Source organism: Henckelia pumila, chromosome 2, assembly GCF_033568475.1.
Source record: "Henckelia pumila isolate YLH828 chromosome 2, ASM3356847v2, whole genome shotgun sequence".
Classification (NCBI taxonomy): Eukaryota; Viridiplantae; Streptophyta; class Magnoliopsida; order Lamiales; family Gesneriaceae; genus Henckelia; species Henckelia pumila.
Window position 1 is genome coordinate 574,625 of NC_133121.1, and position 26,986 is coordinate 601,610.

The 26,986-nt window shown below is 33.9% G+C and overlaps 6 protein-coding genes across 9 annotated transcripts; 2 read left to right on the top strand and 4 right to left on the bottom strand.

Moving 5' to 3' along the window:
* The first annotated feature begins 221 nt into the window (after positions 1-221).
* Positions 222-3,822, top strand: LOC140877114 (calreticulin). The gene is made up of 14 exons (XM_073280641.1): positions 222-359; positions 1,272-1,379; positions 1,463-1,655; positions 1,753-2,011; positions 2,123-2,179; positions 2,257-2,304; positions 2,394-2,480; positions 2,557-2,614; positions 2,714-2,781; positions 2,860-2,955; positions 3,066-3,113; positions 3,279-3,308; positions 3,395-3,514; positions 3,604-3,822. The coding sequence occupies exons 1-14, from the start codon at positions 245-247 to the stop codon at positions 3,613-3,615; spliced, it is 1,299 nt and encodes a 432-aa protein (XP_073136742.1). The 5' UTR covers positions 222-244; the 3' UTR covers positions 3,616-3,822.
* A 1,837-nt stretch (positions 3,823-5,659) lies between these two features.
* Positions 5,660-9,633, top strand: LOC140877113 (uncharacterized). 2 transcript variants are annotated; one of them, XM_073280639.1, is made up of 4 exons: positions 5,660-5,813; positions 6,493-7,898; positions 7,997-8,890; positions 9,031-9,633. In XM_073280639.1, the coding sequence occupies exons 2-4, from the start codon at positions 6,549-6,551 to the stop codon at positions 9,079-9,081; spliced, it is 2,295 nt and encodes a 764-aa protein (XP_073136740.1). In that variant the 5' UTR covers positions 5,660-5,813; positions 6,493-6,548; the 3' UTR covers positions 9,082-9,633. The 2 variants fall into 2 exon arrangements, with proteins under 2 accessions (XP_073136740.1, XP_073136741.1); XM_073280640.1 differs by having other exon boundaries at positions 6,545-7,898.
* Positions 9,634-10,015: 382 nt separating this feature from the next.
* On the bottom strand, positions 10,016-14,448 carry LOC140882047 (exonuclease DPD1, chloroplastic/mitochondrial). Of its 2 annotated transcripts, none has more exons than XM_073287787.1 (4): positions 14,219-14,448; positions 11,411-11,989; positions 10,585-10,664; positions 10,016-10,487 (listed from the first exon to the last, which is right to left on the bottom strand). In XM_073287787.1, exons 2-4 carry the CDS (start codon positions 11,941-11,943, stop codon positions 10,309-10,311), a joined length of 792 nt encoding a protein of 263 aa, XP_073143888.1. In that variant the 5' UTR covers positions 11,944-11,989; positions 14,219-14,448; the 3' UTR covers positions 10,016-10,308. The 2 variants fall into 2 exon arrangements, with proteins under 2 accessions (XP_073143888.1, XP_073143886.1); XM_073287785.1 differs by having other exon boundaries at positions 10,585-10,790; positions 14,219-14,443.
* Positions 14,449-16,889: 2,441 nt separating this feature from the next.
* Positions 16,890-18,916, bottom strand: LOC140883489 (uncharacterized). The gene is made up of 2 exons (XM_073289980.1): positions 18,464-18,916; positions 16,890-17,600 (listed from the first exon to the last, which is right to left on the bottom strand). Exons 1-2 carry the CDS (start codon positions 18,813-18,815, stop codon positions 17,083-17,085), a joined length of 870 nt encoding a protein of 289 aa, XP_073146081.1. The 5' UTR covers positions 18,816-18,916; the 3' UTR covers positions 16,890-17,082.
* Positions 18,917-22,185: 3,269 nt separating this feature from the next.
* Positions 22,186-22,714, bottom strand: LOC140884995 (GATA transcription factor 16). The gene is made up of 3 exons (XM_073291906.1): positions 22,615-22,714; positions 22,457-22,552; positions 22,186-22,368 (listed from the first exon to the last, which is right to left on the bottom strand). Exons 1-3 carry the CDS (start codon positions 22,633-22,635, stop codon positions 22,186-22,188), a joined length of 300 nt encoding a protein of 99 aa, XP_073148007.1. The 5' UTR covers positions 22,636-22,714.
* Positions 22,715-23,525: 811 nt separating this feature from the next.
* LOC140881418 (GDP-fucose transporter 1-like) lies at positions 23,526-26,873 on the bottom strand. 2 transcript variants are annotated; one of them, XM_073286711.1, is made up of 3 exons: positions 26,555-26,873; positions 26,254-26,390; positions 23,526-24,807 (listed from the first exon to the last, which is right to left on the bottom strand). In XM_073286711.1, the coding sequence occupies exon 3, from the start codon at positions 24,763-24,765 to the stop codon at positions 23,707-23,709; it is 1,059 nt and encodes a 352-aa protein (XP_073142812.1). In that variant the 5' UTR covers positions 24,766-24,807; positions 26,254-26,390; positions 26,555-26,873; the 3' UTR covers positions 23,526-23,706. The 2 variants fall into 2 exon arrangements, with proteins under 2 accessions (XP_073142812.1, XP_073142813.1); XM_073286712.1 differs by lacking the exon at positions 26,254-26,390.
* Between the last annotated feature and the right edge of the window lie 113 nt (positions 26,874-26,986).

Genomic DNA, 26,986 nt, shown 5'->3' on the forward strand with positions numbered 1-26,986 from the left:
TTCCCATATTTCCTTCATGCAAATATATTTTATTTCTAACCGGCCCATTCGTGTAACTCCCAATAACTGATTGCCACGTTTCACCAGTGACAGAGAACGATGACGTGTCAGTACTCTATTCGTTGGAGCACCTGACATTCCACGTCAGTCATGCCAGCACTCGATTCTTATTCTACCTGTATATATATAAAGATGAGCCCGCCTGCATTTCATTTCTCTGTCACTCTTAAGCAATCATTCAGCCATGGCAGCTGCACAGAGAAGACTCCTAAGCCCTATTGTTGTCTCCCTAGCCATTGTTTTCTCTCTTCTCCTCGCCACTTCTTCGGCTAAGGTGTTTTTCGAAGAGCGTTTCCACGGTAATTTTGAATTTACTGTATAATTCATTGGATTTGGTTACGTTTTTGTTATTTTCACGCAAGAATGTGAATTTGGGCCGTATCTGTGATGGTTTATCCCTTGGATTGTTCACTTTGTTCTGAAAATGCTCGTCAATTTGTTTGATTAAGCTATGAGATGATGTATTTGGATTGTACATGTTTAGGCTTACTGTTGGTAAGTGGGTTATTGGGGCGGTCTCATTTATTTGATCCGTTAAACAGCCTCAAAAGTCAGAGCCATTTACAAAATATTTGTTTCTGATGCAGTTATATAATTGTGTTTGCATTTTTACTGCTATTCAATTTAATTTGTATGATGTCAATCGCGGTTCCTTTGGGTAGATCAGTTGTAAATTATTAGGTTGGTTAAGTGAAAGTAAATTTACTTGTTTAATCGGAAATCTTGCTACTAGTTTGTATTGAATGCGGTGATTGAAGGAAATTGCAGTGGACAGTTCATTACTTGATAATTATTTTTTCCACAGAATCCTTTGTTTATCCACACTAAAATGAACCTTGTCTTCTACTCGTTTACACGAACCGTAGCAAAATAGTACCTTTCCCGTTAATATATATAGATGAATAAAAGTTTTTTAAGAGAATTGCGCGAGAGTTTAATTATTTTCTGGAGGAAAGATCGGAAGATCTGGTGGATGTTGGGAACAAACCATGGTACAAGCTTGTTGAGTGCTTGAGTGCTTCAAATCTTGGAGCTATCCCACTATACCAACAAGATCCAATCCATGTTCAATTCCCTTATATCCGGAATAAGATTTAACATTTTGCCTAGATGAGAAAACGACAAAAGATTGCGATTTCCTTTATGAATGAAGCAACCACTTCGTATATTCCTTGTTGTCGTTCTGATTGTTGTTTGTCTTAATGTTTAAGATGGATGGGAGAATCGGTGGGTCAAATCTGACTGGAAGAAAGATGAGAGTCTGGCTGGAGAGTGGAATTACACCTCTGGCAAATGGAACGGAGATTCTGATGATAAAGGTAGTAATATCATTTTGTGGTGTGTGCTTACTGCGTAGCCTTGCATGTTTAAAAGAGGTGCATGTACACCTATGTTTCTTCAGGTATCCAGACCAGTGAAGATTACAGGTTTTATGCCATCTCTGCGGAGTTTCCTGAATTCAGCAACAAGGATAAGACCTTAGTTTTCCAGTTCTCTGTCAAGCATGAACAGAAGCTTGACTGCGGTGGTGGATACATGAAATTGCTCAGTGGTGAAGTAGATCAAAAGAAATTCGGTGGTGATACCTCTTACAGGTTATGAGTCGCACACTATTTGTTAGTGAAATATTCTCTTCACTAAATTTCTTTGATTATGTATCTCTGATTGATTGTACTCTGTGGATGACTGCAGCATTATGTTTGGACCAGACATCTGTGGCTACAGCACAAAGAAAGTCCACGCAATTCTCACCTACGATGGTACGAACCACTTGATCAAAAAGGATGTACCCTGCGAGACCGACCAACTGACTCATGTCTATACGTTCATCCTCCGACCTGATGCTACTTACAGCATTCTCATTGACAACGTTGAGAAGCAATCTGGTAGCTTGTATTCTGACTGGGATCTTCTCCCTCCAAAGAAAATCAAGGACCCCGATGCCAAGAAGGTGTGTTGGTTCACTTCAGCAATCAGCTGGACATCATTTTTATCAGCCATAGCCCATAAATGCTCAAGTACTTTAGATTCTGATGCCATCCTTTCTATATTTTGATAATAGCCTGAAGATTGGGATGACAAGGAATACATTCCTGATCCTGAAGACAAGAAGCCAGAGGTAAATTAATTTCTCAACTTATTTACGAGTTCTTTGTATTTCGTGAGGTCACGTACATTCATGTTTTATTTCCGCAGGGTTATGATGACATTCCAAAGGAGATTCCGGATTCCGATGCCAAAAAAGTAACTGAATAATTTCTGCACTCCTTTTTATGTACCTGAGCATCAGAGCCTAGTACTAATGACTTGTGTGAACTGCTTCACTTTTTCAGCCTGAGGATTGGGATGACGAGGAGGATGGAGAGTGGACTGCACCAACGATTCCCAACCCTGAGTACAAGGGTCCATGGGAAGCAAAGGTGTGTGGGATCTCATTTCCAATTATTTCGGTTTTGATATTAAATGGATGCTAATTACCCGTTTCTGTGTCATCAGAAAATTAAGAATCCCAACTACAGCGGCAAATGGAAGGCTCCAATGATTGATAACCCAGGTGCATGATTTACCGTTTTTTCAGCATTTGGGCCAGATGCATTTTACTGCTTCACCAAAGTCTCGAATTTGTTTAATTTCAATCTTGGTGTGGTTGCAGACTTCAAAGATGACCCAGATCTCTATGTTTTCCCGAATTTGAAGTATGTAGGCATTGAGTTGTGGCAGGTACATGGATCTTAAATGTTTCTTTTTAATTACAGTGGACTGTATTTACTTGTGTTGATTGGTGAGAAAATGTTGCAGGTGAAATCTGGAACCTTGTTTGACAATGTCTTGGTGTCTGATGACCCTGAGTATGCCAAGAAGCTAGCTGAAAAAACATGGGGCAAACAAAAGGATGTATGGTTATTTGGTTTTTTGTTCTCTTCTATTTTCTTACATCAACATCCCCACTTTAGATGGACAAAAAGTTGCTTGTTTGTTGATGCGTGGCTGATGTTGTATTGCAGGCCGAAAAGGCTGCTTTTGACGAGGCAGAAAAGAAGAAAGAAGAGGAGGTAAGAACACATACCTTTTCATATCTCATATGGTAGCATGTCCTTTTCACCATGCATAGATTTTTTGGACTTTTAGTGTGTATTTTTATCTGGAATTAAGGCACTGATTCTGATTCACTTCAAATTTCTTTTTTTCTTTTTTTTTCGTTGGGTATTTTTATTCAGGATTCGAAGAATGATGCCATTGATTCCGACGTGAGCAACAAATCTTTCATCAAAACACAAGACTGAATAAAATTTATGCCCCAAACAACTCACCTGTTGTACTGTTTGATTTACAGGCTGAGGATGGTGGCGAGGATTCGGATGCAGATTCAGAAGCCCATGAAGCTGATGATGATGTGAAACCGGATTCTAAGGAACACATTGACCCTGCAGCTGATGTGGACGACGATGTGCATGTAAGGGTTTTACATTGTATTATTTTTGTGTAGAGCATTCACACTCAGTTAGATAATCTGGTCACTTTTGGTTGTATATATATGTGCAGGACGAATTATAGGATGGCTGGCTGGTGGGCAGTGAGAGATTTTCTTAGCTAGAGCTCATCAACAAATTTTCTACACTCGTATGTGTTACCAGATGTGGAACATTTTTTTAGCGCAAATGAATTGTTTGAGGCCCGCTAGCTACTACATCAACCCACATTTTAATTTGAACTCCAGTTTTTTTAACTTTCCCTTTATATATATATATATTTATGCTTTAACATATATACATAGATAATGGAAATATTATATAAACGACCTTCAAAACATAAATATATTTTGTTTGTCCTAAATAAATTATTATATATAACATATAATCATTGTATAGAAACTAATAATCCTGAAAATAATATGTTTCACATGATAAATTAACGGTTTGAATGCAATGTAAATTGTTGCATGTACGTATGATAAGCATAATATCAACATCAAGTACTCTCTCAATAAGAGTAACGAGATTCTGTCAAATCAAGAGTCCATCATCATATTCGATTCAAGTACACGCAACCTTCTTATTCCCATCTGTAATACGGTAGTGTCGATATTACCCTTGGGGTAGCTACGCCAAGGGTCATTTATTTGGGGTGCAAATGTGATCTGGTCCATTGAATCACTTTTATAGCTACCTCAAAGATAGCATGAACTTCACCCTGTAAAACATCAATATTCTACATCTCGAGTATGTTGATTATAATTTTATAATTTAGTACCAATAAAGTAAAAATTCAAAAAGTCACTATTCCAACAGTTTTTGTCCACAAAATTATGATCATTTTCCACCTAGTAAAAACTCAAATTTCATTTATGTTCCTTTGTTTTTTTTTAAAAAAATCAAAGCTCTCGCTTTGTCCTTTTGAACGAATTTAGATTTAGATGGCCTTTAAGATTTATATTTACTAGCGACATAAGCACACACTTGTGTGTGCGATATAATTTATGATTTTTTATTTATGAAATAATATATTATTTAGTATTTGAAAATTATTTATTGGAAATATAATATAAATTTAATATACTACTATATTAAAAAAAAGTAGAAGAGAAAAAGTAGAGAAAAAGGTAAAATTGGAAGATATTTTGGGTGTGTCATAACACACCAAAATACAGTTATTCAAATGCACTCAACATTTTTATATAACTAGCGATGGAGCACACGCATTGCGTGTGTAGAATATTATATACAAATATAATGTATTGTATATTGAATAATTTGTTAATTTAAAAGTATTTTTTTATATTTTTTTTTCAAATCTAAAAAAAATTAGTTACGAATGAAATTCACTTTTAAATTGATAAAAATAGTGATGATAAAAAGAATAAATAATGCTGAAAGATAAATGTGGGATGAGTCAGTTGGAGAGAGAATGTATGGGTATAAAAGGAAAAAAATGAAAAAAATTCACCATGACACCAAAAGTGGTTAGTTAAGAGTACCCACACTTAATAAAATAGTAAAGATAATAAAGATAGTACAGATCTATAAATAAAATAGTCAACTTTAATTTCAGTAGTGTTAATTACACAAACAATATAAATACATACATGAAAGAGGTCGTATTGCGTAACTCCCATTACTCATTTCTAATTGATAAAATTAAAATTATGTAGACATGAAAATACTGCACATAGAGATATCTATATATATGTTATGTTAATATATCATCAGGTGCATTATTATAATAATAATAATGATATCCCTTTTTAATAGGAGGAAAATCTCTAAAATTAATGAGAGTAAATTCCATTTATTTATATTTTTAAACATGTGGTATTAAGATAAATTAATCAAAGGCATGCATGTCTGGAAATGTTCAAGAAAAGCAAATATATACAGTTGTATGTACATAAATATAATTATTTATTTAATTTAAAATAGAAAGAAAAAAAAGAAGAGAAAAAGGTAAAAGAAATAGGGCTATTTGAATACGTTATGTTATATATGGGATACCTACAATTATTAATCAATTATTTGTATGCAATAATTTAATTATTATTTATTTGTACAGTGAGAATTAATAAATTAATATTAATAAATATATATCGAGAAGAGAGATGATGCATCTATGCAAATTCCTCAACCATTTCTCTTTCTCTCTCTAGAATTGTAAATTTTCCCCGATTTTTTTTTTTCCTTTTCTTGTTTGCGATTAATCGAAATTCCCACCGTTCTATTCTGTGGATAATATCGCAGCTTGATTATTTGGGCTCTACGGTATTTTTTCTGTCCCTGGAATTGAAATTGATTTTTTGAATTCCGGATTCGAATTTGTGTTTCTGCTACGCTGAATTGTTGTTTCGATGATTTCTTGGATGCTTGAATGTTCATATTGTTTTGATTGGAATATAGTTGTGACCAGAGGACGAAATTGGTCTATTTCGATCTAGGGTTCGTTTGGGGATTTATTGTTTTTTGGGGGAAATCTGATTGATTTTGGTTATTCATTAGGAATAGGGAGCTTGGAGATTAACGTTTTTGGGAGCATTTTTTTGCTTAATTGGGATGCTCAAGTTTCTTTCTTTTCTTATCTCTTTTTTTGTGTTTTATTGAGAATCTCGATCGGATGATTTCCCGGTTGAGGTTAGTAAGTGTAGATTACGAATTTTGATCCTTTATTATAGATTTACTGTTCTTCAGTTATTGGTGTGCTTAATTTGTTTGTTTACTTATATATATATATTTTGGGTGGGGGTAGGGGTTTCCTTGATACAGAAATCAGTGGAAAAAATCTTTTTTTTTTAGTAATTCATTTAGGGCTTAAAGAGAAATTGGGCAAGTTTTATAAATCTGGATAGCTCTGTGGCTGGAAACTTACGAGAGAATGAAATAATAAGTTGATTCCGAACCTATTTTGGGTTGTCATAATGGTTTTTGATTTTATCTCAATCTACAGGTTGTCATATATACGATATTTAATCGATTCTTCCGATTTTGTTGGTGCATAGCAAGATGGCTAGGGGCGGAAAATTTGGATTGAAGCGGGAGGCCAGGAACAACATTCCATTGAGTAGAAATGGTTCGGATGAGTCTGATGAAGATTACACGGTGGGTGAAGATGAGGATTTTTATGAGTCAGAGGATGAAGATTGTTCTCTCGCTGAGGATGAATCAGATGAAAATTTAGGAGAATTTGTGGCGGAGGAAGAGGAGGACGAGGAGGAGTCAGTTACAAAAAAAAAGAAGGTCGGGAAGCCTGGAGGTGGAAAGTGTTTTCAAGGGAAAAGGAAGAATGGGTTTGCAAAGGGAAGAAAGAAAAATGTAGTTTATAGTGAAGAAGAGGATTGTGATGATGATGACGATGACAAATTTTTTGTCTCTAAACCGAAAAGAAAACATAAGCTGTCACGTCAAGAAGAGGAAGATGATGATGATGTCGAAGATTTGTATCAACAGGAACCAAATGATTTTGATGTCAAAATGCCAAGAAAAAGTTTTGAAAAAAAGAATGGCGGTTATAAGGAGAAGCCTAGAAAGAGAACTAAAATTTCATATCGAGAAGAAGAGGTAGAAGGTGATTATGATGATTCGTACGAAGACGATGATGAGGAATTTACACCAGATGAGGTGGATGCCTTTGAAGAGGAAGAGTTACCTGTCACAAAAAAGAAAAAGGTTGGCAGGCTCAGGTTGCAGGAGACTCAGGTTGCACGAGGGAAAAGGGGAAAGAGGAACACTGAGGTCTCAAAGAAGACTAAAAGGAAGGAACCTATGATAGAAAAAAGTTCGAGGAAAAGAAGTAGATCTGATCACGGTGGGTCTGCGGTTAAGAATCCTGCGTCATTGAATAAGAAAAAGCTCCATAAACCAGTTCGAGGAAGGAGAAGAAAACCGAGTCTGGATTTTGATTCAGATTTCGCGAGTTCTGGGTCACTTGATTGTGAATACACGGTCTCCGAAGAAGAGAGAGAACAAATTAGAGAGGCTAGTAAATTCTGTGGAAGCGTGGTCACTAGTTTGAGATGTTCAAATGCTTCGAAGATGATTAAAGAAGAAGAATTTTTGCATCCGCAAAGAAAATGCCCTGGAAGGAAGGGCAAGGAGAAGGTGGTAGATATGAATGTCGCAGTAGGAAAGCAGGTTTGTGGAATTTGTCTATCAGAAGAGGGGAAGAGAACTGTCCGGGGAATATTAAATTGTTGCAGTCATTACTTTTGTTTTACTTGCATCATGGAGTGGTCAAAGGTAGAATCACGATGCCCCCTCTGTAAGCAAAGGTTTGCAACTGTTTGTAGAACGACCCGAGATGATGGTGGGCATGATTTAAGGGATTCAGTTATTCAAGTTCCTGAACGGGATCAGGTATTGGAACGAAACCATCTTTTTAAGTTAAGGATATGTTAATTGTTTAGCTGCGAAGATATATACTTATTTGTCCCATCATTGATGACACTTTACAGGTGTATCAACCATCGGAGGAAGAGCTTCGGGGCTACCTTGATCCATATGAGAATGTTCTTTGTACTGAATGCCTGCAAGGTGGGGACGATGCTTTCATGCTTCTTTGCGACATCTGTGATTCGCCTGCACATTCTTATTGTGTTGGTCTAGGACGTGAAGTACCTGAAGGAAATTGGTACTGCGATGGCTGTAGGCCAACAGCTTTTGCTTCCTTGAATGCTCCACTTTTGAATCCTACTCCTGATATTGGAGCATTTAACAATTTGCCTGTTATCTCATCACCTGTTGCAACTGTTCGTGAAACTTTTGATCTCAATGAATTATACGTGCCTGAAACTCCTCAGACTCACGTGGCCATACCTTCTCCATCCCCAAGACATTCTATTGGAGATACTCAGGCTATATCACCTGGTTCTGGATCAGGTGCATTTACCTTGTTTCAAAGACGTAGAATTCAGAGACAGATCCATCAATTTCTTAATAACAGGAGTAGACAGTTAGACGGAAATGATGCTGTTACCCCGGTGACTGCGATTAGTCTTTTTGGTTCTCAAATTACCAGTGATGGGGTATTAGCACCTCAACACGTGGTTACTCAATCAAGAATAGCACCACATAACACCCATCGCCAGGGAAGGTTACTGGACAATTCCATGCCTTTGTTGTATCGTAGGGAAGTCATGTCGCCAAGATTTAGCAGTTTGAGGGGACATGTGATTCATAATCAAGCTTCTACATCCACAAATCAGACTTTTGATGGATTGACACACGGTGAATTTGTTGGTATCAATGAAAGAATCGGTCTGGATACGAGTCATCAGCAACTTTATCCTTGCAGTAATACTTCGAACTCTGGATCTGAAGCTAGCATATCACCCTTTCAATTTATAGAGGTCCGTCTCTCCTTTCGAAAAAAGAACGTTTGCATCAGTAATAATTTTAATGTCCTATATGGTGGATTTCCACTGGTCTCGTTTCCTATCGTTCACGTCTTTTGTTTTTAATTAATTACTTCGAAACTTCTTGGATGCAGGCTCCAGTACCTTCAAGGACATTGCAAGGAACTCTGCGCTCGCCATTTTAGCCGCACATGTTCTCAAGACCAAAGCAGTATACTGAAGGCGCACACACAACCCTCATCCGTTATCATGCTCATCTATTATCGACTGGTTATCAGAAATGGGGTGTCCCAAGTTCATATTCTTTGCAGATAACAGAGTTTATCCCGGCTCAAGTGTTCTACAAACATGTTCCGAAGCGTGATCTGCGTTTCTGGACGGCTGATGTATGTTAACTAAATCATTTTTGAATTTCTTTTACAGATTCAAGTCATTCATTTGGATAAATGGAACAAGAAGAAAAACTTATTTAGAACAGAAATTGGAACTGAAAATTGCTACTTTCAGATAGAGAACTGGAGTTTTTTCCTTTAATGTTCACAATAGAGATAGCGAGTATAGGAAGTGAAGACCTGCTGGTACCATTTGTTGTTGATACATGGAAGAGGCAACCGGTTTCCATGCTATTTTATCAATATTCCTTTTTCACTTTTAAAATTAAAATTGTTTGTTATATTTATATACGAATGGATCATATCTCTCGATTTTTTAGTATTGGAGGAATTTTTATTATTCGTGTAGACATTTCTAAATGCGTTATGAAATCGACTGTTAGAAAATTGACGAAGATGAATATAAATTCGAAAACTCATATTTACAAATGCAGTAAAGTAGAGGAGAAGACACAACTTGATTAATCCTCAACCTCACAGGACAAGAAAATGTAATTGTAATTTCCACTCTATGCAATATATTTATACTAATTTTATTTCATGAAGCCCCTTTACAGCGCTTTAAAGTACAATTACTTAAGCGAGCATTAAAAATCAACTTCTGTGCAAAAAGCTAATCTGGGTTACCCGCATCAACCGCTTGTTGGAAATGGATGCAAAGATGTCACACCATAGATTACCGTAAATTTATCCCTCATCACAAAATCTGAGGTTTCATGCATATAAAACATCATTTTATTGAAAAAATTAGTAGTGTTACTTTGGATACAGCAGGAAAATGTTGGCTGTTACTTCCTGAAGATGGAACCTGTTCTTACATTCATTTCAAGAAGGCTAACTTTACAACAGACAAATCTAATTTTAGCAAGTACGATTATTTGAAAGAATCTACTACAAAATATAGGCGGTTCTTGATAATACGCGATTGGGTATATCTGGTGGTGTTTGGTTGGTCTTCCTAGTGTTCCAACTCAAAAATATAGCTCCACCAACAGCCCCGACAATGGGGCCTTCAGTCTCCTACTGAAATGAGCCCCGGATCAGGTCGGATATCGGCACTTTAAGTTCATAAGTCAACCTTTGTAGAACTAATGCTAACGAATGCACATCCGATAGAGCTCTATGAGCAGATCCAACCAATGGAATGTTATAGTGTTCCCTCAATGCTTGCAATGATATCTTTGAAGGAACCTTAGATTCTGGCAGCAAAATGACAAACTTTGACATTTAATATGGTTGTCTATTAATATTATGCACCAATAGAGGCAAGTGGAAAAAGAAGAGGAAAAAGAAAACCTTTGGACTTCATCAATGCACGAGCCAGTGGAAGAGTGTCCGCGAACAACCAATCTTTAGGAATCTCGTGTGAAGATCTACTAAACTCATTTTTCAGAAAAGGGACGTCAAAAGTGCGGCCATTATGAGCTATGAACAAAACAACTCCACCAGGAATTTGGCGGCTTTCAACATACTGGAGTATGATAGGAATAAGGTCCTTCATCCTAAAAATCCAAGCCGTACTTTCATCAGACAAAAGCTTTACCTTTTCAGCGTTCCTATGCCAGAAGCATGGTTTGGATACAATTTTCTGGATATCGTTTTCCTCTGATGAAATGATATCTTTGTCCCATTTTCGTTCTCTCTCCCAGAATATATTTTGATTCAATTTCAATCCAAACATAATCATTAAATTTTATTCAATTTTTCATCACACAAGAACCACTCGCTATATAATATTCTCCCCATACATCAGAGTAAAAGATGCCTTGTTTAGAAGACAGAACCAAACATAAACTAAACACATTTTTAGAGAACATTCTGCCGAGAATAGCGAAAATGAAATTCAACATTACCTGTGGTTTTCAGAAAATGAGTTTGAACAAAAGTGATAGACTGAATCATAAGGAGAAATTTCAGATCAGGTTTAATGCAGATAAAAACAAAAAACAAAAAGAAAATAGCTGGCAAGTATATTATCCATCCCAAGACAAGAGACTGCCAAAAATCATTCAGCAGCATAAAAAATAAAAATACATGCTCACTAGTCAATTTCTTGACCATAAGCATAAGAAAACATAAATGTTTTATGCAATAATCTAGAAATGAACGTTTGGTGAAGTACCTGGGTACATTTGATCTCTTCACCATGTGGGTAGAAATACCATGAAAACGTGCATTTGTCACTTCACGCTCTGGATTAACAAGAGTCTGAAAAGTGCTGTTTTCGCCCCCTCGGAGATCTTGAAATGCTATCTCAATTATCCGATCATACTCTCTACTCAACCCAGTCGTTTCAATGTCGAAACAGATAATAGTCACGTTCTTAGCCAAGTCATTGTAGTACTGATCTGTTTCTGATTTAATATTTTCTAGTTTACAAGTATTCAATTTAATGCTTTTACTTTCGGAAATTATCTCATTTCTTATACTCGTTTTGCGTGTTAACTTCTCTTTGCTGCCACTTGTGTCTGTACTTATGGTACGTCTGGTCCATCTCTGCCCTCTTTCGAGCTCATATTTATCTGTGCAAAGAACTCTAGTGCTGCTGACAGTCCTACTTAATTTAAAGAAGCCTCCCCACCAAGAATTAGCTAAAGTTTGAATTTTGCAACGGGGCAGTTGCAACAGAGAGAAGCACATTGCAGCTGTTCTCATCCAACAGGGCCAGAATTAAATTGGTAAGTAAATAAAATGGCTTTACCTGCAGAGGGCAGCACAATGAACATATCACAAGCGTGATTTTCTGCTTTCACATAAGTGTTCAAAACATTTAATCTTAATGTGATATTTCTTCATAATAGCATATCGCAAACTAATCTAGCATGCTGCAACTTTACAACTCAAATGAGAACCTTTTGCACTAGAAAATATATTGCTTTCTCAGGGCATCCGATTTATGGAGCAAACTTCAAGATAGATGAAATATGACTCAGAAATGCCATGTTCAAATATAAGGAATTCCAAAAAAATGGGGATAAAATGTCAGACAAATATATACTGCACATGATACATAAATGATAAAACAGAGCATCAAGCCCCGTATACTTAAAATTGATGTCCAATCCTATACTGTATGTCTGAATCTAGGAATGCTCTCATTTTTTAAATATATTATACCGAATTAGTTGTAAAAACTTTAAAATAATAAAGAAGCACTAAATTAGAAAAATCTAACTATCCAACTCAGGGCAGTTAAACTTCCAGCAACAACTGAAATTTCAGTTTCACCTTTCATCAGAATCCGAAAACATGGATCTATAGTGAAATAAAATTTATTAGCATGCACTGGAGAAAAAAAACTAAAAATAAATTTTAAAAAATGATCGATCTTTTGACAAGATCATAAATTATGGGTACAACCATATGATCGTAATGAGTAATACCATATCCCAATGGATAAATGAGATAGAATATGAGAAAATCAACCTGTTGAGCCAAAATCAATATATCATATTTACGTGTCCTAGTCCTATAGAGCTGATAATAAACTGTTCTACAAATTATATAAGTGAATAAGTCACTATGAACTACAGCAATGCAAGTGCTTTGGACTGGTATAATTATGTTGATCGTGTCAGTTATCACAGTACGAAGAGCCAATTCTCAATTGAAACCCAACCCTTCACATGTTAATACATAACCTAAGCATAACAATTTCAGGACCTGAGCTCCATCAACTGTGCATTTGAGGTGGCAAGTGATGGAACCCATAAATTGAATAAAACAAAATTTGAATATCAAGAGTTCAGCAGAGCAGAATAGAAAGCAAGGTATGCATGGTTAGCACAAAATACTTATGAATATCCTTGAAATTAAACTGCAATTTTTTTAGCAGTAAAGGGCAAGTCAACAATGGGTCATAACACAAACATCTGGAATATAAATATTATGCATCAGAGAACCGTATCAAATTCCTCATTCATGGTTTATTGCTTCATTTCCTAACGAGGGTTGGGTAGGAACTAGGAATTAGGAGCTAAGCTAAAAATAAGGGAACCCTAGAGCTTCCTTATTCCCATTCTGCAATGTGTTAAAATCTAGAAATACAAGTCATTAGCAAATCCCATGCTTTCAAACATATCTGTATCTCTTCAAGCAGCATCAAGACTGTCAGAAAAGACATTCATTTTTCCCTAGAGCAAAGAATGCAAATAACTCGACTTACAAACCAAAAACCACATTACGGAAATCAGTTCATGAAGAATAGCAATGCTGAAAAATACTGTAAATCCACATGAAACATAAACAATAAAATACTTAAACATAGCACGAGCTCGATCTCTTTCACTAGAATAACTTCTTAGACCTCTTCATTCAACTAAAGCATAAACTAACTCTAAACTGCTACTTAACTAGCAACATGAAAACGCTGAAAATAATCAAGAAACTAAAAAGACCGGGAACATTCTTAATGGGCTTTTAGCACGTTCGAATGATTGATAACCATGACTTTGAAGACTCTGCGAAGACCCAAAAAAATGTAACTTGACAAATAAAAAAGCAACACTGAACCCGTGAAACGAAATCCATTGATCGACCCGAAATCTAAAAAATGCTTAAGCTACATTAATTAACATTGAAGACCAAACTCTTTCCCAATTTCATGATGTCGTGCTGAGAAGCAAAATAAAATCGCATCAACGACATAAAATCATCAACGACAGAAAATTGTACAAGCATTAGTAACCCATAAATTCCATCCAAATCCGTGAAAAATATCCATAAAATAAGCTCTTATTCCACACCGAACACACAAATCCAACTAAAGCCATGAAAACAAAAAACAAAAACAAGAAAAAGAAACGTGTTGCTCATCAGAGAACACAAAGAACAGAACCCATAATCAAATATCACACAATGGATCTAAAAAAAGACCAAAGAAATGCAAAACAAAAGGAGAAAAGTGAAAATAAGACGAAAAAAGACATGCCTGATAGAATGCAAAGCCTTCAATAAAAAAACAATCTTGAAATTTCTGTGAATGATTACTGCGACACCATGTACACTTGCTTCGTTCAACTACGAATTGCAAAAACAACTGTAAATAAATAAATAATATAAAGGAAGTAGATTGTAAAGAGAGAGGAATTTTGGGGAAGTTCAACTACGAATTACAAAAACTACTGTGATAAAAATAGTTGCGGTTTCCTTAAAAAGTGCGTGGTCACCAGGCCCGATCCATGTTTCTAGGCCCATTATTATTATTATTATTATTATTATCTTTACTATATTCTAATTGATAAATCCATTAGAGTAACTAACTTTGGTCATTTTAATAGATTTTCAAATTTATCCTTATAATTCTTTTTTACTATATTATAATTGATAAACCCATTAGAGTAACTAACTTTGATCATTTTAATAGATTTCCAAATTTATCCTTATAATTCTTTCAAATATATTCAATGATTAAAATGTAAAAATGTAATTTAGGATTAAAAAATTCTCATATCTTATCCTCACTATATTAATTTTTAATTATTATTTTTATAAAATTATATTATGTGCACATACAATGCATGTGCTTATAGTGTACTAGGGATTATTCTATGCTACACCTGAAGTACTTCTCCCCCCATGATGTGGTCAAATATCAATCATTGGATCATCAAGACATATGTTAATTTTCATAAAAATATATGAGTCCCACGTGATCTAATGGTATTGAAATAGAGGAAGAAACACTCCCGGTGTAGCATAGACTAACCCGTGTACTAGTTATTATTATAGATAAATCCCATAGAGAACTGTTTTGATCTTTACTATATTATAATTGATAAACCCATTAGAGTAACTAACTTTGGTCATTTTAATAGATTTCCAAATTTATTTTTATAATTCTTTTTTACTATATTATAATTGATAAACCCATTAGAGTAACTAACTTTGATCATTTTAATAGATTTCCAAATTTATCCTTATAATTCTTTCAAATATATTCAATGATTAAAATGTAATTTAGGATTAAAAAATTCTCACATCTTGTCCTCACTATATTAATTTTTAATTATTATTTTTATAAAATTATATTATGTGCACATACAATGCATGTGCTTATAGTGTACTATGGATTATTCTATGCTACACCTGAAGTACTTCTCCCCCCATGATGTGGTCAAATATCAATCATTGGATCATCAAGACATATGTTAATTTTCATAAAAATATATGAGTCCCACGTGATCTAATGGTATTGAAATAGAGGGAGAAACACTCCCGGTGTAGCATAGACTAACCCGTGTACTAGTTATTATTATAGATAAATCCCATAGAGAACTGTTTTGATACTTTTAATGAGTTTTCAAATATACTCTTGATTATTTCTTTATAAAAATAGTCAATAATTTTTTTTATTTTATAATTTATAATTGATTTTTAAATCAGTAATTAGTCATTACCTTTAACACTTGCATACTATCTCTTTCATATTTTTCACGTTTTTTTTAATACATTAATTAACTACCCCACTGGGCACTAACTTCAATCGTCCTCGTCATATTTTTCATTTAGTTTCTACTTTTTATTTTTTTGTATGATTTTTTATTCCAATAACGTGTTGATAAAAATAAAAATAAAAATAAAAAAGATAAAAGATAAAAATAAAAATAAGAAAGTGACCGTAATTGAAAATATTTCATTACACACGCAACGCGTGTGCCACGTTTGCTAGTTATTATTATTATTTTGGGAAGGAAGAAATAATAACATTATTTGATTTGTATTTAACTTGTGAAAATCAACTTAATTTTCAACAGTCTTTTTTGATATTAGCTTATTGATTTATATCAATGTTCTAAAAATTCTCGCCTAGGCGGCGGCGTGGCTGGAGGCGTCGCCCGATTAACTGGCCGCCTAGGCGGCCTGGGCACCGCCTAAGCGTCTGATGCCTAGGCAGTTTACCCATTAATAAATAAATAAAAAAAATTTAAATTTTTTTTAAAGTATAAAGCAAACTTAAATAAAAAAAAAAGAAAAGACCACAAACCCACAATTACGAATGTCGACTACCTTTGTCCCGTCAGTCACATCTTGAAGATGTTTAAATATCATGTATGAAGACTTGATATTTATTAATATATATGACTACTTACTATATTAGTATATTACTATATTATTAAAATTCTAAAATAATTTCATAAAAAAATTGAAAAATATAAGACATAAAAATTATTTTTTATAGTAGAAGTAGAACACATAAGTCATAAGTATCTCAAGATATTAATTATTTAGTTTTCTTTTAAAAAAAAACCGCCTAAGCTCCGCCTAGTTGGCTAAACGGTAAGTCATCGCTCGTCTGCCGCCTAGCGCTTTTTAGAACATTGATTTATACCTAAGGATCAGTTGTGTGACAATTAAAATTTTCAAAAAAAGTTCGAATGCGCTTAGCCCTGATTCTGAAAATATAATCCAAAATAATACATTTCGAGCTTAGAGTCTCTGTAATTATAAAATTCGAGCTTGAAAATGTAAGATTTGATTTGTATATACATCCAAACCACATCACATTTCAATTTTCAATATACATATGACATATTATTGAACTATACTACTAAAAAAATTAACTTTGGTGGATTAAATAATTTGTGATGATCAACGGCAAATAAAAGAGAAAGACCATATTCAACTACAAGAACTCGGTCAAATTAACGCTCAGTCCTCTAACCAACCCATCCATTAAATTTTTTAATTTCTTCATATCCAAATATCTACGAAGAGCACAAAAAAACATAAAGAGGGAAACCTTTTTGTAAAAAAAAAAAAGTGCAGTCAGGAGATCTGGTAAAAAGAAATAAACTAGTTTGCCCTAGGAGCGGCCCATTCGACTCGGAGGATGAGATTGTCATAACCATACCCATTAAGCTTGTTGATAGCTCTCTCAGCATCTTCTCTGCTCACAAAGTTGACAAATCCGAAACCTCTGCTGGTTCCTGTCCTCTGATCAACAGCAACATAAACTCGGCTCACCGCACCAAATGGACGGAATAACTCGAGTAAGTCAGGCTCCCTGGTGTCTTCAGAGAGATTAGTCACCCTCACAGAGTTCTCTTCATTTCTGCGCCTCATGTCAGTACCAGTTCTCTCAGTGTTGTTCCCTCTCATGGTTGGAGGAACATACGCATTTTTCACAGGACCTGGCGTAGTAGAAATGGTTTCGAGTGGTGGTTTATCCATGAAGCTCTCACTCTCCTGAGTAAGATCCTTGTAAGGGCACCGTGAAGTCCAGTGGTCCCCCTTCTTACCACAGGACCTACAAACCATTAGAACTCCTTGCTGATCAGAGTTTATTATCTTAACCTCCTCTGGTTTAGTACCTATATTCCCATTTCTCAATTAATCAGAATGCTGAAATGAAAATAGATACAAAGGAATAGAGGTAGAGATTTTTTTGTTTGTTTTTTTTAAAAAAATTAAATAACCAAATGTATGCGGCAGAATTAGCAACTAGCAGGGAAACAGAAGCAGTAGAAAAACAAGACAACAATGATCATCCTTGACTCATACCAAGTAACAAGAATGACTACAATTGCTACCATAGCATGCCTGAAACTAAAAGAAAACAATACTGATAATACATGTTAATCCACAACATATGCAAAGGAGAGCAGGAGCATTGGAGCCACGGTGAAACATGAATCTCACACCTAATCGAAGTTATATATATACATAATATTCTATTCCATACTCTAAATACATTAAAAAAAAACCAATGATATTATATAACATCCAAATCAACAAAATTTTAAACACAATGTCCATCAAAATTCATTGGTGTTCAAATATTAAAAAGACTATCCTGAGACCACCACCTATGAGCTCGAACCCTTGCAGAGAGTATAGTCTCACTCTATCTTCGTAATTCCCAATTTAAAAGTCTCGAAATCGCTAGATTCCAAACATCATTAAATTTTCCGTCAAAACCAAAATCCTTTCTCAGTTTGAATACACTCGCAGTGTTTGCTTGATCCATCAAAATCTTGATAAACTTGGATCAAATTCGAACAGATCATTTTGCAGATAACAAAAACAACAACCACAAACAATATCAGTTCATAAATCAAGAGACCATCACTCTCAATTTCTGAGAGAACCAATTCGAATCATGAACAAAGAAAGAAATATTCATCGAGTAAAAAAACAAATATTTAAATGCGTAGCAAATGGCAGTCTGCAATACCCTCGTCGCGCGGTCGTTCAAGGACAATCTCTTCGGTGGAGACCATGGTAAGGCGGCTGCCAACATCCTCGCGAGTGGCATCGCCAAACTTGCGCCACGAGCGACGCTCGACAGCGCGCTTGCTGAGGCGCGCGTTGGCTAGCTTCCGGATCCGCGTAGTAGTGGTGATCTTGACCCTGTTTCCATCTCCATTGAACTTATATTCAATCAGCTTCTTTATCCCATTCGCATCGGGACCGATCACTTGCTTCGGTGGTAGCAAAAAATCTAAATCCTCACCATCGTCGTCCTCTTCCAGTTCCCCCCACCGTAGCTTGCTCGGCTGCGTTGCTGCATCCACCGCCATCTTCATATGATATGATATGATTCGCACCAGGAAATTAGGGTTTCGTTAATCGAATGAAGAGATTCAGAAATACAGGAATTAATTGCAAATTTGCAATACCCCTCTACAGTTTCGATCTATTTATAACAATTGGATTGGATTAGATATTTCGTTTTCACATGGCTTATATTATATTATTAATAAAAAATATTCTGAACAATAAATTATTGACGATTTAGATTAAATTAATAATAAGTACTGAATTAAAAATTTTATATGATTTTTTAAGAAATTTTTGAGATCTTAATTGTGTTATAAATAGTTTCTTGTTATAGATTACTAGTATTTCACTCGTGCCATACATAAAACATTAATATTTTAATAAATTAAAATTTTAAATTATTTTTTTAAATATATTAAAAAATTTATATCAAATTTATAATTAATATATATTTAATATTGATTTACGAATATTCAATATATCAAACATTCATAACGATACAATTTTCGATTATTTTCATGATTCCGTCCAACGAGATTGAAATTTGTATCATATGATACATCGTTGAATTCACATTTTCGAGAAGATCTTACCGTGAAAATTTCAAAGATATCGGAGTTGTTTTGAGCAATGGTACACATGAGAAGAATAGTTATAACATTAGATATGTATACATATATATATATATATATATATATACATATATATATATATATATATGGGCACAAAAAATTAACTGAAATTAAAATATGTGATAACATCAATCAAATTTTAAATTTGATCCGAAAATTGATGTATTATCATATATAATATATACAAAAATTTCACAGACATACATGTAGGACCGAACACTTGTCGCTTTACCAAAAGCTATAACTGGTGGTAATGGTACAACTCAAATCTTTTAAACCGCACAACAACTCAAGCGTCATGATTTGATCGCTCTATTTAAACAATATATTGGTACATTATCATTTAACATTATTTACTATTTTTATGTTAGCGTTAATTTTTTAGAGGAACATACTATATATAGTTAACAACTCTGCATATATATAGAGAGAGTTTTATTATCATGCCCATCTATCGTGTCCATCAATGATGTGACCCTATTATATTGGATGTGATAAAGATGCGATAAATTGTAGGTCCAATAGAATAGTGCCACATAATTGGTGGACATGGTTGGTGGACATGATAGGTGGACAACATAATAAAACTCATATATACACAATTATGTATTCATGTGAATATATATATTTTAAAATTTGAAACAAAAATTAAAAATTTAAAACATACGATAAAATTTCAAATTTTGATCCAAAAACTAACAAGCAATAAAATTTTGAAACCGAAAATATTAAAATCCAATCAAATTATAAAATTAGAAATATCCGATAAACTATCAGATTTTAAACAGAAAATTTTCATATATATGCCATTAATGAAAATTTTCACACATACACATGTAAAATTAACTTAAATTAAATTAATAATATTTCAAATAATTATTTTTAAATTTTATTGATAATATTTATTAGTACATTTTTTTATTGTATAGTTGGTAATTATTTATTGATAATATTTATTATGTTGATCTCTTGTGCAAATGTATTAATATTATTTCAAAATCAATATACTCACATAAATGTATAATAAATAAGTATGAATTTTATTAAAAATACATCATTTATTTGTGAATAATGAGGAAACAATTAATAAACCAAAAATAAAAAAAATTAATGAAATTTCAGAATCGATGGGGACATTTAAAGTTATTTTATACTCTCAAACTTATTAATTTAAATTTTAATATGAATATAGAAAGTTTTGAAATTATTTTTAGATTTGGTAAGTGAATATTTAATGTTGAAAATTATTTCTTTTTGTGGTATACATATTTTTGCGGGAAAGTATTATTTTTTATAAAAACTCTGTTTGTATATAGATATATATACATATATGTATAGATTATTGTTCATATTTAGTCAGACTTGTTATTAAGATAAATATGAAAAAATGATATTAATGAAGATTCTTATTATTTTACTATTTCTAAATAAAGTGACGAACCTGATTAATGATTCTTTATTTTTTTATCTTATGATTTATATGTGCTGTATCTTAAAACATTTGTTGAAAAAATATATATTATAAAAAATAAAGAAAATACTTAAATATAAAGCTTATAAATATTTGTAAAATCAAGGTTTCGTTTTATCCTAGGACGACACGCTCTTAGAATAACGGGAAGATTGGAAGATTGGAAAGTCGAGAACCAAACGAATTTTTTGTAATTATTAAAAAAAAAGTGATTGTTAAATTTTAGTTTGAAAAATTATTTTTGTGTATTTCTTAAAATTCAAATTATGTGTTAGCTTAGATTTAACTTAATTGAAATCGAAAAGCTAGTCATATGATTTTTCAAAAGTAATTCTAATAAAAATGTCAATGTTAAAATCAATTTAATCACTTATTTATCCAATACTACCCAAATATTATTTTTAGATTTTCAAATTTTTTTTCTAAACACTACCAACTTTTGATTTTTCTTAACTTTTTTGTAATGTATAAATGTTTTTGCAAATACTCTCTTAATCACTTTTACAAAAACATAATTTTTTGCAAACAATCCTTTAAGCTAAGCCAAAGGATTGTGGAATATGATGTATATATGGTCATCGAGGCTTTAAATGACTTGAGTAACTGAATTCTACAAGTTTGAATCAATTATAACCGATCGAATGCAGATCTTTAGCTTAAGATATTCCGAATTATTGTTTTGTTTTTATCTGGAGATGAGCGAATAAGAATATAAGATCTATCATGCCCAGTTTTCCATGTTTAGTCAAAAAGGATAGATGACTTCACCCCTATTATTGCTTTTTTAATGTTTTGTCAAAAATAAAAAATAAAAAACTAAACAACAGTCATCAGTCAATATGTATGTAGTTACAAAAGTCAAAAGGTAATTTCAACGTATTAATATTAATTAGAAGTGGAGTGGGACTGTGAGAGTGTTTATCAAAAGCAAACATGTAACATTTGAATAGGAATGAATGGTGGGGAGTATTTCACATGGATACGATGCTTGATTAACGTCCCGTTTGATATCAAAAGTCAGGCCACAAAAGTATTTTTTTTTAAAAAAAGTGTTTTTTTTACTAATAAGGTATTTGGATGACCAAATAAATGCTTTTTAAGCACTTTTTTAAATTAAAAAAAAGCTTTTTTAAAAGCAAAAAATTATAACTTAATAAAGCACTAATTTTAAAAAATCACTACAAATCCAAACGGTACATTTTACACCATCTACCTACCTACCTACCTACCTACCTGTTCTCGTTGCTAAAGCTAAACCCAAAAAAGGACTATAATAATAATTAATTAATGTTTTCAAGCAAAAACTGCACCACAAGAGAGGGCCATTAAAAGCAAAGCAGCTCTCTCCACTTCACCCCACTGTCTGCCTCCTTTTGCTCTAACTTTCATTTTCAATACATTATTATTTCTCAGCTTGTTGCCATCGGGACTGTACCGTTTCTTTCTGTGTCTGATTCCACATGCATTGCATAATGACTGAAACAAAGATTCCATTCGATTCCATCAAGCAATGCAAAATTGTATTTGTATTTGTATATATTAATTAATATGATGATGATGATACCTTGGGGCCGGAGGGGCCACTTCTCCAAAGGGGAGTTTTGGTGGTCTTGCAGTCGGAGCAGCATTTCTTGATCTCTAGCTTTATCAACTCATCTTCCTGAAATTTAAACCATCACTTCAATATACTAAACAAAACACAACAAATCAAACTTCTCTCACCTTTTGACCAGATCCCATCATCCAACCAGATGCTTGCTTTATTTCTGGGCTGTATTCGATTTTCACAAAATAAATTCGAAACAAAGAAAAAAAGATTGAAATTTTCCGATGGATGGAGCAGAGCCAAGTGAGGGGGCCGGGGATGATGGTGGAAACCTAGTATTTGATTTGTGAATTGACAAAAAGGGACACAATACACACGTGTCAGCTTGCATGCTTATTTTTTGGATTTTATTATTATTATTTAGATTTCATGCTGCAATTGGGATTCGAACTCAAATCGAGTCTTAAATTTGAGACTTTTGTCCAAATAAGCTGTATTTCTTCGGTGCTTCATCACCTTATATCATATATATATATATATCTTATATTTTTCGGTAATAAATTAATAAATAATAATAATCCAATTAAATAAACATTGTTATGGTACAAATATCCCTGTATGATTTTGTTAAACACCTAGTTTTACCAACGAGTTTTAATTTTACATTAGTATGTATTAGTGCTGAAAAATTTCTCAAAATTCCGGCTTCTCCGAAATCAATTTCATTTTGTCCCAAAAAAATCCAAACACGAATTATTAAAATTTTTCTCGTAAAGATTGAGAATAAAATCTCTTTTCTATGGGATTTCCGACCTCGAATAATATTTTATAAAATTTATTAATGATTTTATTAACATATTAAGCTACAAGTCACTTGGTTTCAGCCATGTATCCAAATTAATTTTGGACTAATTTCACATACTTAGCTATTGTTGAAATGATTGAATATTTGTGAATACTAAGTGTGTGAATTTTGTTTTAAAAAATTATTAATAATTTTAATTAATACATATTTATAGTTATTTAATTTTAATAATGTGATAATAAGATATGCAATTTGTCCTTCATCTATTTAAAAAAATAAATCTTTAATTCTTGATTTGTATGTAATTTATATCACGAATATTTTATCAATAATAATTATCCGGTACACTGATGCTCTTCTTAACAAAAAAATGTGAAAACGCAAAACTTTCATATGTTAATAAAAGTCACAACCGTGTGCCTCAAAAATTCACACAAGTAGTCTTAGTTTATGCAAGTAAAGTTCATACACCAGAAATTTTATCAGAAATGCCTTTTTCATCATCCTCATCCGAATTACCATCCGCACTGTTGCTCTTGTCAATTTGTTTGGATTGTCCAGGCTCTCGCTGGTTTGAAGAGTTTCCAGCTCCTCCAGTGACTGATTGCTGATAGAGAACCCCTCCAGCAAGAGTCAAGAGCAAGCACACCAAACCAATTGGGGTAGCGTGCTTATCCCAAATCAGCACATTAATGGCAACAGTCAAAAACTTGTTCACCACACCAGTAACTGTGAATGCGGTAGCTGATATAGCCTTTCTAGCTGCAAAGCCAAAGAAACTAATAAGCAACCCAAACACACAAGACAAGGAGACAGCGAAAACGGCAACTGGCTCGAACAGATCCCCACCACTCGACCTTCCTATAGCCGTAAACACATCAACATACTCTCCGGTCACAATCCAAAACACAGGTGCCATCATCAAGGACAACAAATTATTGTAAAACACAAATCCCCACGTATTCAAACCAAGATTCGTCACCATGTGCTTTATGTAAACCATCTCAGTGGTAATAGTCACCAGATATGCTAATGCCCAAGAATAGGCAGTCAGTGTGAACCCATTATCCGTTGCTACATACCCAATCGCACCGGCCAATATGACCACCAAGGATAAAAACGTTAACTTGGAGGGACATGGCTGTCTCCTAAACACAGTATCTGCAATTGCCACCAAAAGGGGGGTGAGTGATCTAAAGACTATGAATGTATCCACATTGGCGTGGCGAAGGAGATTCGTGTTGGTGAATATAGCCAAGTAAAACACGAATGCGGCGGGAAGGAACTTCTTAGCAGTCTCCAGCACAAATGGATCATGTGCCAAGAACCCTAATTTTCCCAATATCCAGACCCCAAGAGCAGATGTCAGATACTGCAAAGCAGTGAGCAATCCCGGGTAATTAAACTTGGTGACCGCAAACTTGTTGATAACAGCAAGTAAGCTAGAGCAGAGAGCATAGCCTAACACAAGACTGCTGGTAGCGTAGTATTGCTTAGAAGCATCCAATCTAATAGAAGCCATTAGGGTTTCTGAATCTGATACAGCGCAACACTAGCTCCTCTTCTACATGATATAGTAAATTCATATCACAATGAGTAAAACCACATGATATTTAAAAAACTAAAAAGTAAATTTTAAAAAATGATCAATCTTTTGACCAGATAATAACTTATGGGTACAATCATATGATCGAATGAGTAAAACCATATCACAATGGATAAATGAGATAAAATATGAGAAATCATCCTGTTGAGCCAAAATCAATATATCATATTTACGTGTCCTAGTCCTATAGCGCTGATAATAAAATGTTCTACAAATTATATGAACTAATAAGTAATTATGAACTACATGCATTGCAAGTGCTTGGACTGTTATAATTATGTTGAATTGTTGATCAGAGAACCGTATCATAACAAGGGAACCCTTGGGACTGATATCATAACACAAACATTTGGAATATAAATATTATGCATCAGAGAACCGTATCAAATTCCTTATTCATGGTTTATTGCTTCAATTCCTCACGAGGGTTGGGTAGGAACTAGGAATTAGGAGCTAAGCCAAAAATAAGGGAACCCTAGAGCTTCCTTATTCGCATTCTTCAATGTGATAAAATCTAGAAATACAAGTCATTAGCAAATCCCATGCTTTCAAACATTTGTATCTCTTCAAGCAGCTTCAAGACTGTCAAGAACAGACATTCATTTTTCCCTAGAGCAAAGAATGCAGATACTCGACCGCCAAACCAAAAACCACAGTACGGAATTTCAGTTCAAGAAGAATGGCAATGCTGAAAAATACTGTAAATCCACATGAAACATAAACAATAAAATACTTAAACATAGCACGAGCTCGATCTCTTTCACTAGAATAACTTCTTAGACCTCTTCATTCAAAGAAAGCAGAAACTAACTCTAAACTGCTACTTAACTAGTAACATGAAATCGCTGAAAATAATCAACAAAATAAAATGACAGGGAACATTCTTAATGGGCTTTTAGCCCGTTCGAATGATTGATAACTATGACTTTGAACTGAAAGGACTCTGCAAAGACCCAAAAAATGCAACTTCACACATAAAACAGCAACACTGACCCCATGAAACGAAATCCGTTGATCAACCCGAAATCTTAAAACTGCTTAAGCAACAATAATTAACATTGAAGACCAAACTCTTTCCCAATTTCATGATGTCATGCTGAGAAGCAAAATAAAATCGCATCAACGACAGAAAATTGTATAAGCAGAAGTAACCCATAAATTCCATCCAAATCCGTCAAAAACATCCAGAAAATAAGCTCGTATTCCACACCAATCACACAAACTCAACTGAAGCCACGAAAAAAACAAAAAAAAAAAACAAGAAAAACAAGAAAAGAAACTTGTTTCTCATTAGAGAACATAAAGAACAGAACCCACAATCAAATATCACACAATGGATCTCAAAAAAAGACAAGAAATGCAAAAAAAAGGAGAAAAGTGAAAATAAGACGAAAAAAGACATGCCTGATAGAATGCAAAGCCTTCAATAAAAAAACAATCTTGAAATTTCTGTGAATGATTGCTGCGACACCATGTACATAGTGCTAAAGGTTGGCCAAATTTCAGTCATTCTCAGTTCCCTTTCAGCTCTACACGTAATTCTTTTCCATTCGAAGAACAAAAAAACGAAATGATTACGGGTAAAACCCAGAAGATATGAACACAAAAAAATGGTAAAAGAACAGCAAAATGTAGGTGAATTCTAAAGATTTATAGACAGACCAGTAAAAAGGTAGGAGCAGACAAGCTGGAATACGAGGCTTACCCCTTGCAAATGGTGTCAAATTGAAGCCAGGGCTTCAAATCCAGTGAGGGAAGGAGAGACAAAAAAAAAGGTAGGACCAGTCCCGTCTCGTACAGCAAATGGTGTCAAAAAAATTCAGCGAACAGAGTCCGATTTGGGCAGAAACAACCATCAAAACCAGCTATCCATGGCTCAAATCGAATCTATGGATGTAAGGAAGAAAACCCCTCAAACGGATCGAAGTTCGACAGCGGACGAAGGAGATATGAGCCAAATATGGCAGCTGCGCGGAGTGACGGGTTTGGGGTTTGGGGATTGGGTTTTCTTTTCTTTTATTTATTTCCTTTTACGAGTGTACGTACGTGTGTATATAAAAAATAATTTGAAGTATATTGATTTTAAAAATAATAAGCTGTGAAATTTACGAGACCAAATTGAATACATATTCATTGT

Excerpts from the sequence above, each read along its gene's own strand:
- LOC140877114 (XM_073280641.1), top strand. The coding sequence starts at position 245 with ATGGCAGCTGCACAGAGAAGACTCCTAAGCCCTATTGTTGTCTCCCTA. Across the intron at positions 1,656-1,752 it reads GGTGGTGATACCTCTTACAG|CATTATGTTTGGACCAGACA; the intron begins GTTATGAGTCGC and ends GGATGACTGCAG. Across the intron at positions 2,481-2,556 it reads AGGGTCCATGGGAAGCAAAG|AAAATTAAGAATCCCAACTA; the intron begins GTGTGTGGGATC and ends CTGTGTCATCAG.
- LOC140877113 (XM_073280639.1), top strand. The coding sequence starts at position 6,549 with ATGGCTAGGGGCGGAAAATTTGGATTGAAGCGGGAGGCCAGGAACAAC. Across the intron at positions 7,899-7,996 it reads AAGTTCCTGAACGGGATCAG|GTGTATCAACCATCGGAGGA; the intron begins GTATTGGAACGA and ends GACACTTTACAG. Across the intron at positions 8,891-9,030 it reads CACCCTTTCAATTTATAGAG|GCTCCAGTACCTTCAAGGAC; the intron begins GTCCGTCTCTCC and ends TCTTGGATGCAG.
- LOC140882047 (XM_073287785.1), bottom strand. The coding sequence starts at position 11,943 with ATGAGAACAGCTGCAATGTGCTTCTCTCTGTTGCAACTGCCCCGTTGC. Across the intron at positions 10,791-11,410 it reads AAGAGATCAAATGTACCCAG|GATGAAGGACCTTATTCCTA; the intron begins GTACTTCACCAA and ends TTGGATTTTTAG. Across the intron at positions 10,488-10,584 it reads TGCATTGATGAAGTCCAAAG|AATCTAAGGTTCCTTCAAAG; the intron begins GTTTTCTTTTTC and ends TTTTGCTGCCAG.
- LOC140883489 (XM_073289980.1), bottom strand. The coding sequence starts at position 18,815 with ATGAAGATGGCGGTGGATGCAGCAACGCAGCCGAGCAAGCTACGGTGG. Across the intron at positions 17,601-18,463 it reads TGAACGACCGCGCGACGAGG|GTACTAAACCAGAGGAGGTT; the intron begins GTATTGCAGACT and ends ATGGGAATATAG.
- LOC140884995 (XM_073291906.1), bottom strand. The coding sequence starts at position 22,635 with ATGATGGGATCTGGTCAAAAG. Across the intron at positions 22,553-22,614 it reads TGATGGGATCTGGTCAAAAG|GAAGATGAGTTGATAAAGCT; the intron begins GTGAGAGAAGTT and ends TTTAAATTTCAG. Across the intron at positions 22,369-22,456 it reads GTGGCCCCTCCGGCCCCAAG|TCATTATGCAATGCATGTGG; the intron begins GTATCATCATCA and ends TCTTTGTTTCAG.
- LOC140881418 (XM_073286712.1), bottom strand. The coding sequence starts at position 24,765 with ATGGCTTCTATTAGATTGGATGCTTCTAAGCAATACTACGCTACCAGC.